This window comes from Denticeps clupeoides, chromosome 18 (assembly GCF_900700375.1).
Source record: "Denticeps clupeoides chromosome 18, fDenClu1.1, whole genome shotgun sequence".
Lineage (NCBI taxonomy): Eukaryota > Metazoa > Chordata > Actinopteri > Clupeiformes > Denticipitidae > Denticeps > Denticeps clupeoides.
Genome location: NC_041724.1, coordinates 5,022,942 through 5,038,780, shown reverse-complemented (window position 1 = coordinate 5,038,780; position 15,839 = coordinate 5,022,942). Strand labels below are relative to the sequence as shown.

Sequence of the window (15,839 nt, the reverse complement as noted above, 5' to 3'; positions counted from 1 at the left end):
TCACAAATATATGAGATATGAGCTCAGATATGAGAGCTGAGCTGTATAACAATGTGTGCATCTGCCACAAAGCAGGACCCATTATTATCTCAATCCAAACAGTCGGCAAGACAAAGTGGGCAAACTGGGTGAGCCACCGCCTTTTGTTGCATGTATTGCAGCGCAAAGTGGAAAGATGAGGTCAGAAACTAGAGCAGCCAGTGGCCTCCAAAATTTTTCCTGTGGATGTTAATGTCTGTGAAATGCAGACATTGTTAATCCCTAGACAGAACGGCCTGGGAGCAGGGGAGACTGAGGGACTGTTGTTGGGAAGCCGAAAGCATGTGGCGGGTGTTGCCACATCAGTGACTACAACTTCATCATGTGGCCCCGTGGCTCCCTCAATGCAGCATTTGTCGCGCAACGTGCTGAAGATCATGGTTGCAGCAGCTCAAAAGCACAAAATTGGCAACAGAAGTGTAGATTGTGACACCAAACAGCAGACTCTTATCAGGGACTGATAATCACCTACATTTAATGTGCACAAGGAGAGGAGACAAGCTTGGCACCCTGTGATTCCGAACTATCAATCAATCTTCATAAGCATATAGGTACTCAAGATAGGGACCGTATGCTGGTTGGAGGTAGAGAAGGTGTAAACCTGTCATGGGAGGGGACCGGGTTCCTACAGGTGCTTACATGCAAGTGTCCCATGGACACAAAGTCGTGTTAACAAGGGGAGACTGTTAAAAGAAGTACAAATGAACAGGGTGCTTTGCTCCTCCTATTCAGGCATGTTCTTGTTCAGTGGCACGTATAGGCCTGAATTATTTACCATACACCATACCGGGCCATGATACAGACGCCAATATCCACATCAGTCACTTTTAGCAGCATGAAAAGGGACAATTTAAAACTAAGCACAGCATCTTGGTCTGTGGGTTCGTGCCCCAGAAAACAAGTTTCCTCTCATTAATTTACAAATTACAAACGCGCGTCTTCTTGTGCCAGAAATCATTTGGCACTTCGTCAGTGACACAAAAGAAGGGCGAGAAGGGTGGGGGAACAGCATTGTGGCTCTGGAAAAAAAAAAAAGTCTGCAAACTCTCATAGGGGAAGCATCCTAATAAGAGCCCAGGGGAGAATAAAGACGGTTTCATGGAGACACCAGAGCATGCAAAGCATTGCAATGAATGCAAACGACGTTTATCTACTGTATTTACCTACTTATTGCATTGAAGGGAGACTGACAGCTTATACGTCTGAATAAAGTGAGAGAAGGGCAGTGCTTCTTTACAGGGGAGCAGGCCGTTCCAGTTAGACAGCTTGAACGCACAATTCTTATCTCTGATATCCTACCCTTTCAGCCAATAAAATTACTACGGGTTAAATTTTAATGGACTGCTGCAGTCAGGTTAACTTTATGTGAACACTCGTTGCGCAAAGTCGGTGCAACAGGACAGACCGGTTCCTGGCCACCGTTAAACCGAGGAGCGCAGCAACCACAACCAATACAAAAGCTGGAGGTGCCCTCTTGGTCACCGTGACCCCCCGACCCCTGGCTCATGTGACCGCCAGATTAAAGCCCCTTTATAAGCTGCGTGTCGAGTGGTCCCCGAATCGAGGGCAGCATTCCTGGGTCATCGCGACAAATTATTGATGCCGACGCGACACCTGCATCCCCCCTCACGACACCTGGCACCCGAGGACGGAAGCCAGCATCACGTTGCACGGCGGGCATGATGTGCAACAGTACACTGCTTTTAGCAAAACGTTGTCATGTGATGCGTCCGTTTAAATAAAAAAAAAAAACCCCAACAAACAAAAGAGTTCTTTTTTTTTGGCAGATCAAAGTGCTCCGTCGCTATTTTAGCTATTTTACAAAAACATCACACGCAGGTTTTTTTTCTTTTTCTTTTGATGCCTCCTCGGAAAAAAATAACGAGACGCGCGGACGCGGCGCGACGCGACCGACGCGGGCGTCAGAATGACTCATCAAAAAACGCGCAGCGCGCTATAAATCGCGGCCGCGCCGGGGACACGAGCACTCGCTCCGTCCGTCCGTACCGACTCCCGACCACCGACCACCGACAGCACCGCGCCCTCCACCGAGAGTGAGTATCGCTCTTTACGCGCAGCACGCAGCGTTATACGCGCAGCACGCAGCGTTATACGCGCAGCACGCAGCGTTATACGCGCAGCACGCAGCGTTATACGCGCGTTGCGTGCACAGCCGCTTACAAAAATACAACAACAACGCGCTAAAAATTCCGCTGCACTTCGCGGTTTTGATCGAGCAAATTCCTTAATTTCCGACCGCCTAGCGGCTTAGACCGAGCGTCTTCGACGGCAGTTCGGCGTCGTGCCACGTTATTGCACAACTTTTCTAGTTTTTTTTTTTTTTTTTTTTTTTTTTTAAATCATTGCATGTGAACAATGCCGCAGTCCGTGTGCACAGGCGTTATCGTATCTAAGGGGAACTGTTACAGCGGTCCTCGACACGGCCGCCCTTTTGTTCACCAGGGTGTTATCTCTTCATATCGCGCGTAATATACTTAACCTTTTTTATTTGTGTATTTTTTTTTTGTAGTGGCTCCCTTCACCATCACTTACTTCGCAGTCCGGGGTATGTACACATGTTTGCATCTCATGTACGTTTCATGCATCTGACTGCATTGTCTGTTCAGCTGATGGAAATAAAATGGTCCTCTGGCAGCCCTTCACCAAACTTTTTTTTTTTTTTTTTTTTTTTTTTTTGCATGAGAAAATGGACTCATTGTAGCCATGCCAGATCTAAATACCGAAGCCCTGGCTTGTCCTAAAACCATTTCCAGTTTCCTTCACTGTGATTTTTATTTTATTTATTTATTTTTTTTATTGTTTTGCTTTATTTATTGTCTTGTAATACTGTGTCTAATGTTAATTTATTTTTTGAGACAGGACGATGTGGGGCCTTGAGGATCATGCTGTCAGACCAGGGCCAGGAGTGGAAGGAGATCGTGATGAACTTTGAAGACTGGATGAAAGGGGACCTGAAGGCCACTTGTGTGAGTAGTTCGGGATTATGTGGAAAATTGTGATTTTTTTTATTTTTTATTTTTATTATTATTATTATTTATTGTACTCAGTTAATCCATCTGTTACCTGTGTAGGGAGCAGATGCCTGTTGCATTTTAAAATGTAAATAATAGGGGGGGGTTCATTGTGAGGTACAGACCAAGCATGTGTTTGGGTATTCTAGTGAAAACACTGTTTACAGCTTTCCATGGGACCATATTCTTTCTAGGTTTTTGATCAACTTCCCAAGTTTGAAGATGGTGACATTGTCCTGTACCAGTCGAATGCCATGCTGAGACACCTGGGTCGGAAGTTTGGTGAGTCCTCTTTGCATTTTCAAGGATAATGCTTTAATCATTTAAAGTGCTACCTTTTTATGCTATAGTTGTATAATTCTTTTTTTATTTTATTTTGTAAAGGTGCCTATGGCAGCAATGACACTCAAGCTTCTCTCATTGACATGATGAATGATGGAGTGGAAGATCTTCGTCTCAAATACTTAAAACTGATCTACCAGGAATATGTATGTATTATATAAATACATATGAATGTGCAGCTGTTTCTTTTTTTGTTTGCCACAATATCTTATATATTTGTTTTTTTTCATAGGATACTGGCAAGGAGCAGTACATTAAAGATCTGCCCAACCACCTCTCAAAGTTTGAGGCTGTGTTTGCGAAAAACAAATCTGGTTTCCTTGTTGGAAATAAGGTGCAGTACATACATACATTTTTTTTTCTTCTTTTATATATTTGATTATTTTGTTTTAATGATCATTTTTGCTCATGCAGATTTCATTCGCTGACTACAATCTCTTCGACCTTCTGTTAAACCATCGGGTCCTGTGCTCCTCCTGTCTGGACTCCTTCCCAGCTCTTAAGAGCTTTGTAGATACGATGTCCGCCCGTCCAAAAATCAAGGCCTTCCTTGACTCCGATGATTACAAAAAATTGCCCATCAATGGCAACGGAAAGCAGTAGGAAAGATTTTTCTGTACTGTGAAGATCTGAATATGTAGTACTTCCATACTGACATCTTGTACTTTTCTAGCTTTTTACATTATGCTCAAGACAAAAGAAGGTATTTTTAACAACTTGTAATATTTTTGTAATGGCGTCTTCACATTTATAATATCATGATTTGTTTCAGGATATTGTATATGGCTAGTAGCAGTTACTTTTGCAGATGCTTTTACTCTCTGATTTAAATGTATTTCATACTTCTGCCATGTGGGTTTTGAATTTGTGGTCCTAGAAGTGATTTCAATGGAACTGCAATTGTAAACCTGTACAATGGGTAAAAATAAAAAAGCAGCAGACTACCTTGTTCTTTTATTGGTTTTGGTGACCATCACAAAATATAATTGAATCTAGACACAAGTGCATTTACATTCCTAGCAAAACCTTTTTGCATTTGATTTGAATACAATAAGTGAACTCAACATTATAGCTATACATTTTTTAAACATTTATTTATACATTGATTATGTTAGTCTGTTAATCAGCTATTTAAAAAGTTTATAATAGATGCAGGTTATTAATAAAAGTTGATTAGGAGCATAATTATTCATTTAGAAAAATAAAGTTGGTCAGCATGAGCGCGTCTCTGTTTAATGACGTGTTTCCCTCTACCGGAAATGACGTCTAAACGGCGCGACTGGGGTGACTGCTCGGCCACAACCGACTTAAGGTTTATCGCCGCTGCGACAGGTGAAACTTGCGAAGCCTCCTCCGCCAGATCTGCCCCAGCGGTCCGCTTCTCACCCCCACGATGTCCGGACTGGAGGAGATCCCCGGGCCGCGGCTGGACGCGCGGCAGGAGGAAGGAGAGGAGGAGCAGGAGGTGGACGGCGAGCCGGAGATGGGCTTCGAGGAGTCCGTCCAGGGGCGTTACGTGTTTTACCGGTAGCTACTTCACATGTAGTTAGTTTTTTGTTTAATGATACAATTACTTTATATGTGTAGACGAACGTGGACGCCCCTCAAAATGTGTATTACGAAAAAAGTAGATGTGCACACACAGTCAATTTGAAATATTACGTAAGTACAGTAGTACTGTAAGTGTGATTCATTCTATATATGAATCACTTCATTGCTCCAGGAACACCTTAAATAACGTCTACATGTTCACTACCATTCAAAACTTTAGGTGGGGTGGAGAACATGAAATGCGGTTTGATTAGAAATTAATCCATGAACATATGAATATGAAACCGGAAGGCCTCAAAGTCACAGCTCCAAACCCCACTTACTATCATTGTGTCCCTGGGCAAGACACTTAAATGTAAATGGTGTCTGCTGATGCACTGACCAGTCTTGTTGCTTCTTTAATCACTGCAGCATTCATCAGTTGTACTAAACTAATTGAAAAGGTTTTTCCAAAAACAAATGTATGCAGATATTCCACCATTAAGTAATTTTTAGCTAGAGAGTCATTTCCAACATTGAACAGTTGTATCCTGAACAAAATATTAGGTGCTTAGGGTTGGTAAAGCACATCCAAAAGTGCAAAAGGCGGTTTCATGTCTGTGCTGACTGACTTGGTTAGTAATCCGGCGTACTGTGGTTTTAGGGACCGGAAGGAGTGGGCCGATCTCGAACCTGTTCCGCAGGATGATGGGCCCAACCCCGTAGTCAAAATAGCTTACTCTGATAAGTGTAAGGGCCTTCCAAATCTTTTTATAAATACACTTTTTTTTTTTTTTGTTAAGATCTTGTCTTCTGTCATATATTTTTTTTTTGTTTGTTCACGCCGATGTAAATTTGCCCTCCCAACAGTCACAGACGTGTTCGACTACTTCCGAGCGCTGCTGAAGAAAGATGAGAAAAGCGAACGGGCGCTCGCGCTGACTACTGAAGCCATTGAACTGAATGCTGCCAACTACACAGTGTGGTAAGAACCCCATATTTCCGGCCCTGATTCCAAAACACATACCAGTTTCGCATTAATACCTCCTCTGTGTGAAGGCACTATCGGAGGGTGTTACTGCAGGCCCTGCAGAAGGATTTGAGAGAGGAGATGAGATACATCACTGCGATCATCGAGGACCAACCCAAGAACTACCAAGTCTGGTAAACGGCTGCTGACATCCTAAAATGTCCTTTTTGATTGCAGAAATTTTGATATTGGGTCAGATTCTACTTGACTTTGTCCAACATCTTGGGGTATTGCTCAATCTATGTGCACAGAGATCTGGGTAACAATGATTTGCAAATATATGCTGCCTGTGGCTTTGTTTGCTTCATTTGTTTTTTTTATAAAACAAGGCATGTCAGTAAATCAAATCAGAAAGCACAAGGTTCCCTTTGAGCACACTGCTCCCCAGGCGCCTTTCATGGCTGCCCACTGCTGACCAAGGGCGATGGGTTAAATGCGCAGGACGCATTGTCGTGTGCATTGTGTGATTTCATTTTGTATCACTTTCAAGTACAACAGAGTGCAGATTGTAAGCTGGTACAATAATTTGGTGGCTAGAAACCGTATGTGTTCACAAACCCATTTGCACTTATTGTCCCAACCGTAGCACCCAGTAGAAACCCAGCAATCGAACTTTATAGCGATAATTAAAACAAATGAAACGTTAAATGCTTGTTTAGTTGACCGACAGGATGGTTCTGTATGAAAATAAGTCGTGGTTGTGACTGTAGGCATCACAGGCGCATGGTGGTGGAGTGGCTGAACGACCCCTCAGAAGAGCTGGACTTCATTGCTGAAATTCTCAGCCAGGATAATAAAAATTACCACGCCTGGCAACACCGGCAGTGGGTCATCCAGGTAAAAAGATTTTGGCATCTTCTGTTTTTTTTTTTTTTTTTTCACCACAAATCTGCTATGTAATAAAACCTTGTTATTTTTATGAGAGGTGTATTACTTTTATGGAAGGCAGCAGACGTTCTTGCCAAATAGTTTTATTTGAAGTCTGTTTTATTAACCGACTTTCTCATTGCTCCATTGTCATATTGTGTTTGCTCCTATCTCCATGTCGCAGCAGCTTCAGCAGCACACATGGCCGGTCCACGGCGTGATTGACAGCTCAATCGCATAAAGATTACAGTACATTAGGCTCAGTGACTCATTTTGAGTCCATTATCAACTCCAGATTTGCCACGATGAAAATGATTCGGAGCAATTTGCATATGTTCATTTACATTCTGCCGGGGAAAGTATTCCCAGCTCGCCGCCACAGGCTATACAATAATACTTCTGCCTTTTATTGGTATTTTTATTTACTAGAACATGATTGTCAGAGGACATCTTTTTGCTTATAGCCTTTTAGAACTAAAGCATGCCCTCAATTCCAAATACAATTTTGACAATAAACTCAAAAGTTTAAATAATTTTTGTGCACATATGCTTTAATCCCAGGAGTATAAACTGTGGGATGGGGAGCTGGACTATGTTGAGGAGCTGTTGGAGGAGGATGTCAGGAACAACTCCGCCTGGAACCAGAGGCATTTTGTTGTCTCTCACACCTCTGGGTACTCTGACCCGTCGGTGTTGGAACAGGAAGTCCAGTGAGTGGCTGTTCGCTGCACCAGACTGTCGGATGTTTTATATAGTCGGTCCTGATATTCCTTATTGGTCTCTGGAATGACTTGCTTGGATCATTGAACTCTTAAGTGTTTTTTTTTGTTACGTTTTAGGTACACTCTGAAGCAGATCAAAAAAGCTCCACACAATGAAAGTGCTTGGAACTACTTAAAAGGGTTTGTTTCTCTTATTCAGGTTTTCATACGCTCAACTTTTTGAAAACGGCTGTTTTCAGTTCTCCCAGGTAGTTACTCATACAGGGAGACTCGCAGGTTGAGGAAAGCTAAAATATCTGTAGTACATGGGCCTCGAGGGCACTGAGTTGAAGAACCATGCTTAGGATGCTCTGTAACAAATCTATAGCAGTGCTGGTCTGCCCAGCAGAGGGCAGCGTCTGTCCACGTCGCGTTGTAAGACTTTGACATTGTCTGTACTCTCTAATGGGCCTTTCACTCTTCAAATCATAACATAATTAGGCCATGTGACTTCCTTAAACATTTCTATCATGGCTCATTTATCTTTTCTTGGAGCCCATTCTCATGTAACTCATGTATTGATGAAGTCATCTGTCTCACTAGTGCTTAATTTTCTAATTATCACTTGGCTGCTGTGTAGTGGCAATTCAAAAATGTGTTCAATCACGTTCACATAAGACACATGTTGCAGTCAAAGGCGTCAAAGCTCAAGAGACTGGAATGGATTTGATTTATATTTAAATCCAGAATGTCAGGAATTTTTTCTCCTCTGCCTTTCAGGATCCTTCAGGATCGGGGTCTGTCCTCCCACCCGGGACTTCTGGAGCAGGTGCTGGAGCTGAAGGAGACCCACTGCTCTCCTTACCTCATTGCTTTCCTGGTGGATCTCTATGAGGACATGCTGGAAAGCATGGACGGGGGCCAGGGTCAAGAAGAGCCTCTGAGCAAAGCCCTAGTGGTGAGGAAGACATGCACACACTCTCACTGACTCACTAATATGCACATATTAATGCATACTCCTCTAATCACTTGAGCTTTGAGAATTTTTTTTCCCCCCACTCACAAGGTTATAAACATTCACTAATTTATGGTCCTGACATTGAGCCGTTGATTGGTAGCTGTCTTTAGGATGATGGGAATTCATTTTCTGTTTCTAATTCATATGAATGTGCTGACACTTCTAACAGACTCATAACAGCCAGGTATTGGACCAAAAATTAAAATGGCAGAATATTGTCATATTTCCTTTGGTGATATCAATATGCTTCTATCCTCTATTGATGAGAGGAACCCGCCAGACACAATAAGGAATACGGCGATGTATGACATGATGTATCACATTCGGGTTTTTGCATTATGAAACTATTCTGCCATTGATCAAGTATGGCAGAATTGACACTACTGTTAAATTATTATTATGCTGGACAACATATCAATATTTTAATCATAAATTGGGATTTTTCTGTAATTCCCGTCCCCCAAACAGCAACCTTGATCTCACTACGTTTCTCCTTCTATATTGTTTTATGTGTTCGGTTTTTCCAGTTTTGCACTTGTCTTGTTTGTTTTTTGCTTGTCCTCCTCTTTTAAAACTGATGTTGATACCTGTGGAGTGGACTTAAGGAGGAAGGCTGCGCTAATTTCCATTTTCCTGAATGCATTTGGAATGGTTCGTCAATAGGGAGCCGTTACAGGGCGGTTCGTTCACATTCTGAGATGCTTGCATGCTCTTTCCCTCTCATCTTCTCTTGGCTGATTTGTTTTTGCGCACATGCTCGCTCACCAATGGCTGCCACGTTGACAGATGAGTGGCAGACCATATGCTTCCGTGCTTTTCAGCTGCTAAATACTGTGGTGCGCCGCCTGTGTTGAAGTTAATGAGCTTTCTTGGGAGAGAGACCTTTCACCGCCTGAGTTTGTCTGGTTGAGGCTGGCCTGTGCATCTAATCTTCAGCAGCAGGAAGCGGCGATGTAGCTGCCCTGATGCATATTTCAGCTGTTGTGGAGCTGTCTGACTTCACTGTTTCCTGTTCATTTATTTTTTAAAGGTTTTTGTCGGTGTGCACGACCTGCATGTAGGGTTTTCTTTCTATGCTAATAAAAAAATCTCTTTTTATAGATGTGTGGAGGACAGACTCATTCGAAAAGTTCATTTTCTTCTCGAACTGTGGAGTGAGGAACTGTGAAAGCAATAAATGAAAACCGAAATAGTGCAAATTGAGACTTTATGAGGCTGTAAGATTGACATGAAGATCTAATTTCTCCATGCTGGTAAAAAGTAATACTTTTTATTATTGGTGCTCCTGTGAATTTTATTCTGTGCTTCAGGACGTACAGCGTGACGAAGACTTTATTTATTATTAATTTATTTATTTTCGCATGCTTCACCCTTCCTTTTTTCCTTTTTATATGTAAGGTTTTTTTTTTTCCTCCTCTCACTTAGTTACTAAACTATTACTATATTATTTTCAAATGCAGAATTTGGAACACAGTACTTAATAATACATCTGGTGTGAAAAAGCATGGTCACTCAAATGTTAATGCTGAATCAGGTAGTCTTGTGGACCCTTTAAAATGACAAATTTGCAAACAACGATGCAGCACAACTGTTTTCCACACACATTTTAACATGTATTCTGAATAATTTCGTTACAGAGTACATTTATGCCGATATTGCCAGCCAACCCAATTTTTTCCAAAATATTTTGTCCATCTTCATACATTTATAGTATGTAGCATTCAGGGGCGGTGGTGGCCTAGCGCTTCTGGATACGGAGCTGTAATCGGAAGGTTGCCGGTTCGAATCCCGAACTGCCTAGGTGCCACTGAGCAAAGTACCGTCCCCACACGCTGCTCCCCGGGCAACTTTCATGGTTGTCCACTGCTCACTAAGGTGATCACTCAAAGCAGAGGACATGTTTCCTTGTGCTGTGCAGTGTTTCACAGTGACTTTCACTCAAGCATACTTTGAATATAACATTCCCAGCCTCTCTTCTTGTCTGCATCCTTCTCTCAGCTGTGTGAGCTGCTGGCTCGGGAGACGGACACCATCAGGAAGGAGTACTGGCGATACGTGGCACGCTCGCTGCAGACCAGGTTCGGCTCTGGAGACCCCAGTGTCCCAACAGTCGAGACGGAGCCACAGACGACACCCGCCAGCGACTGACCTCAACTGGCCTGCCCACAGATTGATCCGATTATCGGGGGACGACACCGATAAGCCCCGAGGACAACGGACGTCCCTGGCGAAGCCATAGATTCTGCATGGGCAATGCCCAGTGCTAGTGCTTACATGCAAAGAGACAATCTAAAATAAAACATTAATATCTAAACATGGAAGGAGCATAGTGATGCCTGAATTGTGGATCAGGTCTGCTGCTGTTGTGATTCTCTAATTTGCAGGAGCCATTTTCACATGCATTTTAAATGCTCAATATAAATAATTACCCTACATGTCAACCTAAAATGTTACAGCAATCAAAAGGATTGGCTAAACCACACAGCTAACATTTTCTTCCCTCCTTTATGGCTCTGAAAAATGTACTGTAGGTTGCAGCGTGTTCGTGAACTGGCATCAATGTAGTTTTTTTTTTTTTTTTGTATTATAAAATTCAAGACTAAACAAATGTGGTATCTACCCTCCCAGGTCTTTGAGTGTTTTTTTTTTTTTTTTTTTGCATACACACACACACCCTAACTCCAGGCATCAGTTGACTGGAATCGATTGGTATGGACCTGCCACCTCATATTAATGTTTGTAAAAACGGCGGAAGCCTACCGTCTCGGCCCAGCCGCTGCAGATCGCATCCTGTAATGAAACGTCTCCCCCAATAGTGCCGCTGGGCGAGTTTCGGGGGCGAGGTGGGACGATCAGAGGCAAGTATGAGTAATTAAATCTCCTGCTGTATTGCGCTCACCTCAGAAGATGCCACGCTGCCAGCTGATCTGCTGGTTCATGTGAAGCACATTACGTGTGCAGAGAGCTGTAGGTTATTATAAGGATAGACGGTTGTCTGATCCGATTTTGACCATAGATAAAATAAAGTCTGGGAGGAAAATCACAGCCTGAAATTAATTTCCACAAATATATAGTCAAAGACTTCTCAGCTAGGAGAAGTACAGAGAGACTGAATTGCAGAGATTATAGAGAGTACAGGACAGCGTGATTAAAATGAACAGCATGCAATCGATGAAGACAGCAGGGAATAAGCCATTTCAGGTGGATTGAAGTTATTGCCAAGACGACAAGTACATTATACATTATAGAATTATATGCTCACTAACTCACTATCAACTACACAAGAGTGTACACACCACAGTCATGAATCCACCTTGTGTACAAACCTTTTGATGGCTTGAGAAATTGTGCTGAAAGTGTGCAATGAAAAGTGAAAAAGACAACACAAACACAAAAATGTATACCTTTTATGTATCAGATTTGAATTTTGTAACTTTAACATGTTCAAATAAGAATAAAACCAGTGCTTCCATTATATCATACCTTGTATCATACCTTCCAACTCCTCCAAACCTGAAATGTCTTTCACCCACCACCTTCTTATACTAAAGATTTGATCTTTGCAGAGGGCATTGATGACAACAAGTGAGTAGACGTCCAGAAGCACACATTCCTGAGCTACCAGGGAAAATTCTACAGAGCGTTCTTCAGACGCTCAACTGCAGATAGGAAGGGGCTGCCTCTTGGAATAAATTAGACTAAATTACCCTCTTAAAAGAGGTGGTCGGGCACAAAGAATGAAATATTTCCATGCAGCCGATCATTCATTACATGGAAATGTAGCTTTGTAACAAGCTAACAGGCCAATTTTTGTTCTTTTTTAAAAGGGTATTTTAGTCAGAGATGAAGTTACATTTCTGTCTTGGAGATCTGTAGACACCTTGCCATGGTAACCGTAGACATGTATTTACCTGTGCTTACTATTTACTGGTGCGGCAGTGAAGAGATGTTCTTGGAGATGCTCTTGAGGGGTGTGCTTGTTCTGTCTCACCACCATATGACAAGTCCACTCTGGGTTGATTTGGTTTGGATTTATTTGTTTATTTCAGCTTCAGAGTGTCATTGTCACTTGACCTCAGCGTTGGGTGTCTAATGCAATCTTCCCCTGTTACGCCGAGCTGGATATTATTTGGGAAGTGACTAATGGGATAAATTGGTATGAGGGGAATTGGTCTGGAGCGGGAAATGACACTTGCTGTCCCTTCCGGAATTGAGTTTGTCACCCCTGTAAAAGTGACGATCAGTGAATTCATGCAATGTCTCCCTGCTCGGATGAGGTTTCATTTATTTATTTATATATTGTTGCCTGTGCGGGAGATAATTCATCCCTGCGTTCATTCATTAGTTTTTATGGGGAGCATAGCTCTGTGAATTTATACCGTTGAACTAATTTATGCTCGCTCTAATCAGAGCTCGTAAACGGCCCCGTTTCTAGTCTGAGGCCAAGCGAGAGGTGCAGAACCAACCGCTTTCATTAGGAGAAATATGGGCCTGATAAAATCGGGGGACACTCCTGTGGCCAATCGGTTCACGATCTGACCAGTCTCGGGGAAAAACTCGCAGTACGATATGTCAGATACTTTTTAAAATTAAAATTTTAGATACATTTATGACTGATGCCTATGCCAATAGAGACCAAGGAGAGCATGTGTAAAGTAAAAAAGAAAATGCAACCTCCAACGCGAAACCTTGTTGAAGTGCCTTTAGGCATACACTTAATTAAAAGAGACCCTCTCCCATTTCCTTGGAGGGGAATGTGCTGGGATGTCCCAGTAGCATTTCTAATTAAGAAGACTTAGTTTCCATTCAATACCTCGCTCCTGTGCAGCGACACCTGGACAAATTTGACCTTCATTTGCAAATGAACGTCTAATGGCTGACTGACAATGTTCAAAATGGCAGCAAGTAGCAGGAGATAATTTCACAGACAGAGGGTAAAATAGATTCAAATAATCACCAGCAGATTATGAGGAAACATTTACATTTGTGACATTTAATTAAAAGAATGCCTTACAATCAGTAGTTCTGAAAATTCTGGAAGCAAACATCACAGATTGTGTATAAAATTAAACTGAGGAAAAACGTGTCAGAAAATGTCAGAAAAACCTCTCAAAATGAAAATGGAATACCAAAGGTTTTGGTCCCCCAACCTAAACACAATAGAAATATGTTGGCTAGATCTCAAACTGTCAGGGAATCTACAACAATTTTGCTAAATCCTTTTGTGGGAGTGAATGGGTGAAGCAACAGGGGCCCAAACCTGAAATGAGAAAAATATAAACAACGTAAACATGGATCTATGAAGGATCTAAATGGATCCAAAAAGAATCTGGCTCTCCTGTTCTGGCATGGCTCCTATGCTGTGTATTTACATGAATAATCTATAGGCGCCATCATTCATCATTAACTAGTGCTGGCAGATGCCACACTGTGAGCTCTTGGTTTATTGAGGATTTCATGCTGCTGGTGCTGCTGCCCTGTGCCTTTGTGTCTGAATGTGATTGAGCTACCTGTCTGCAGAATGCCAGCAGGTTCTAGATCTGAATGCCCGTGCTCTGGTTTCCCGGACGGGAGACGGCCCAACACAATGCTGCTGAGATCACAATGAACTGGAAACCGCAGCCTCAGAGGCTTATGGAGGCTGAAGAGAAGAGTAATTTTCTCTTCAACTGAGCGACAAGCACACAATCAGCCCCCCAGTTCCAGCCTTCCCGGTATCTCTTCATTACCCATAACCCCTGTCCGACTCGCCAGCCGGCCGGCCCGCAAGGTACTGGCCTGCATTCTCCATTTAGCCTCTGTTTAACAACATGTCAGGCCAGTAGAAAGGCCTTGTTAATTGTGTGATGCCTCTGCTTGCATGTGGGGGGGAATCTGGGATCGACTCTTTGGCTCAGATGTTTGTATGGGAACTGAGAACCCAATGGGAAATAGATAGACGTTTGTATGGGCAGGAACCCGATAGGAGAAATCTGTCAAAATTTCAGACTGTTCGGTGTGCTTTATCTGGATGAAGTAAGTACTTTATCTACTTTAATCTCAGATCAGCTTTAAAGACATTTTGTCAATGTCGGCTTAAATAGATAATCAATCAGGATCTGGGTAGTGACACAGAACCTTTGTTTCAGGTGTATGCAACCATTTATCATTAAGACAATTTTATGAATGCTGTGTTGCAAGTCTGCAAAGAGCACTGACCCATTAAATGTGCATGCTTTAATTAAAGATATGTACCTCATCCTGCTAATACTTGAAATTAAATGTCAAAAAGGGAAATTCTCAACCAGACCAGTTTTACAAAGTTCATCCAGTCCAGATATTTTCTTTCTTTTTTTTTTTTGAACCTTGCCTTGATTCATATGTGCATTTACAGAGGTGTGCTTCAGAGGTTTATATAGACCCGCAGCAATTATGTCCAAATCACGAAACTGGATGGTGCATTAACTCACTGGAGAAGAGTGTACTTCAGATGTGCCTTCTCTGTACACTGCGGCCGCATGTTATTGGGTTTCTTCAGACCTTTCCACAGATGACGTAAATGTGGGTCGCCGTTGCTTCCTGCTTTTTGTGCTTTTGACTACAGGTGAAAACTGAGAGTAGCTCTTTTAAAAAAAATAAATGTTCTCTCCTCTTCAATCCAGGCAGTGTGTGGCCAGTGTACCACTGCGCATGGGTTATAAATACCCTTCCACAACATCATAGTAGCCCACATTTGCGCATATGGGAACAATGTAACCGGGGTGGCTGTTGCTAAGTGATGCTGGGGTAACATGTGGATCACACGGTTCTGTGATGGTGCTGGTGTGCGGGCCAGTTTGTAAAAGAAGACGGATTCAGGCGGCTGAGCTCCCCTGTGCAGCTGAAACTTTCTCAGCCGGCAGTCATTCAAACCAGCTTCAATATTTTACTCAGCTGAGACGTGCCAACTCTGTTACAGGCTGACAGCCCCCTCCTGCTTTAGGAGCACACAAAATTAACTGCACACTTTTTTTTTTTTTGCATTAAATTTGTCTGAGTATATGTACGGGTCAAGTTGCACAGATTTTAGTTAGCAGAATATATGTCTGAAAGACGTGTGCGTTTTCTGTGCTTCTGATAAAATGCAATTTTCAGGCTGTACTGCCAATGCTTATGTTTTTTTTTTTGTGTGATATAGGAAAGCACCACTAGGTGGAGATGGCTTATTCTCAAGGTGCAAACTGAAGGACACTTAGAGATGCCTATTGATCTGTTATTCCAATGTCTGCAATGTGTCTGAATGATCCTGCGACATGCTCTGT

The 15,839-nt window shown here is 42.5% G+C and overlaps 2 protein-coding genes across 3 annotated transcripts; both read left to right on the top strand.

The window, feature by feature from the left end:
- The first annotated feature begins 1,966 nt into the window (after nucleotides 1-1,966).
- gstp1.2 (glutathione S-transferase pi 1.2) lies at nucleotides 1,967-4,357 on the top strand. Its single transcript, XM_028960242.1, has 7 exons — nucleotides 1,967-2,093; nucleotides 2,570-2,605; nucleotides 2,920-3,026; nucleotides 3,266-3,353; nucleotides 3,456-3,559; nucleotides 3,646-3,747; nucleotides 3,828-4,357. Coding segments are annotated over exons 1-7 (627 nt in total). The 5' UTR covers nucleotides 1,967-2,092; the 3' UTR covers nucleotides 4,017-4,357.
- Nucleotides 4,358-4,667: 310 nt separating this feature from the next.
- On the top strand, nucleotides 4,668-11,133 carry fnta (farnesyltransferase, CAAX box, subunit alpha). 2 transcript variants are annotated; one of them, XM_028960305.1, is made up of 9 exons: nucleotides 4,681-4,940; nucleotides 5,608-5,693; nucleotides 5,814-5,928; nucleotides 6,003-6,107; nucleotides 6,684-6,810; nucleotides 7,402-7,550; nucleotides 7,680-7,742; nucleotides 8,322-8,499; nucleotides 10,558-11,133. In XM_028960305.1, exons 1-9 carry the CDS (start codon nucleotides 4,807-4,809, stop codon nucleotides 10,705-10,707), a joined length of 1,107 nt encoding a protein of 368 aa, XP_028816138.1. In that variant the 5' UTR covers nucleotides 4,681-4,806; the 3' UTR covers nucleotides 10,708-11,133. The 2 variants fall into 2 exon arrangements, with proteins under 2 accessions (XP_028816137.1, XP_028816138.1); XM_028960304.1 differs by lacking the exon at nucleotides 5,608-5,693 and having other exon boundaries at nucleotides 4,668-4,940.
- The last annotated feature ends 4,706 nt before the right edge of the window (nucleotides 11,134-15,839 follow it).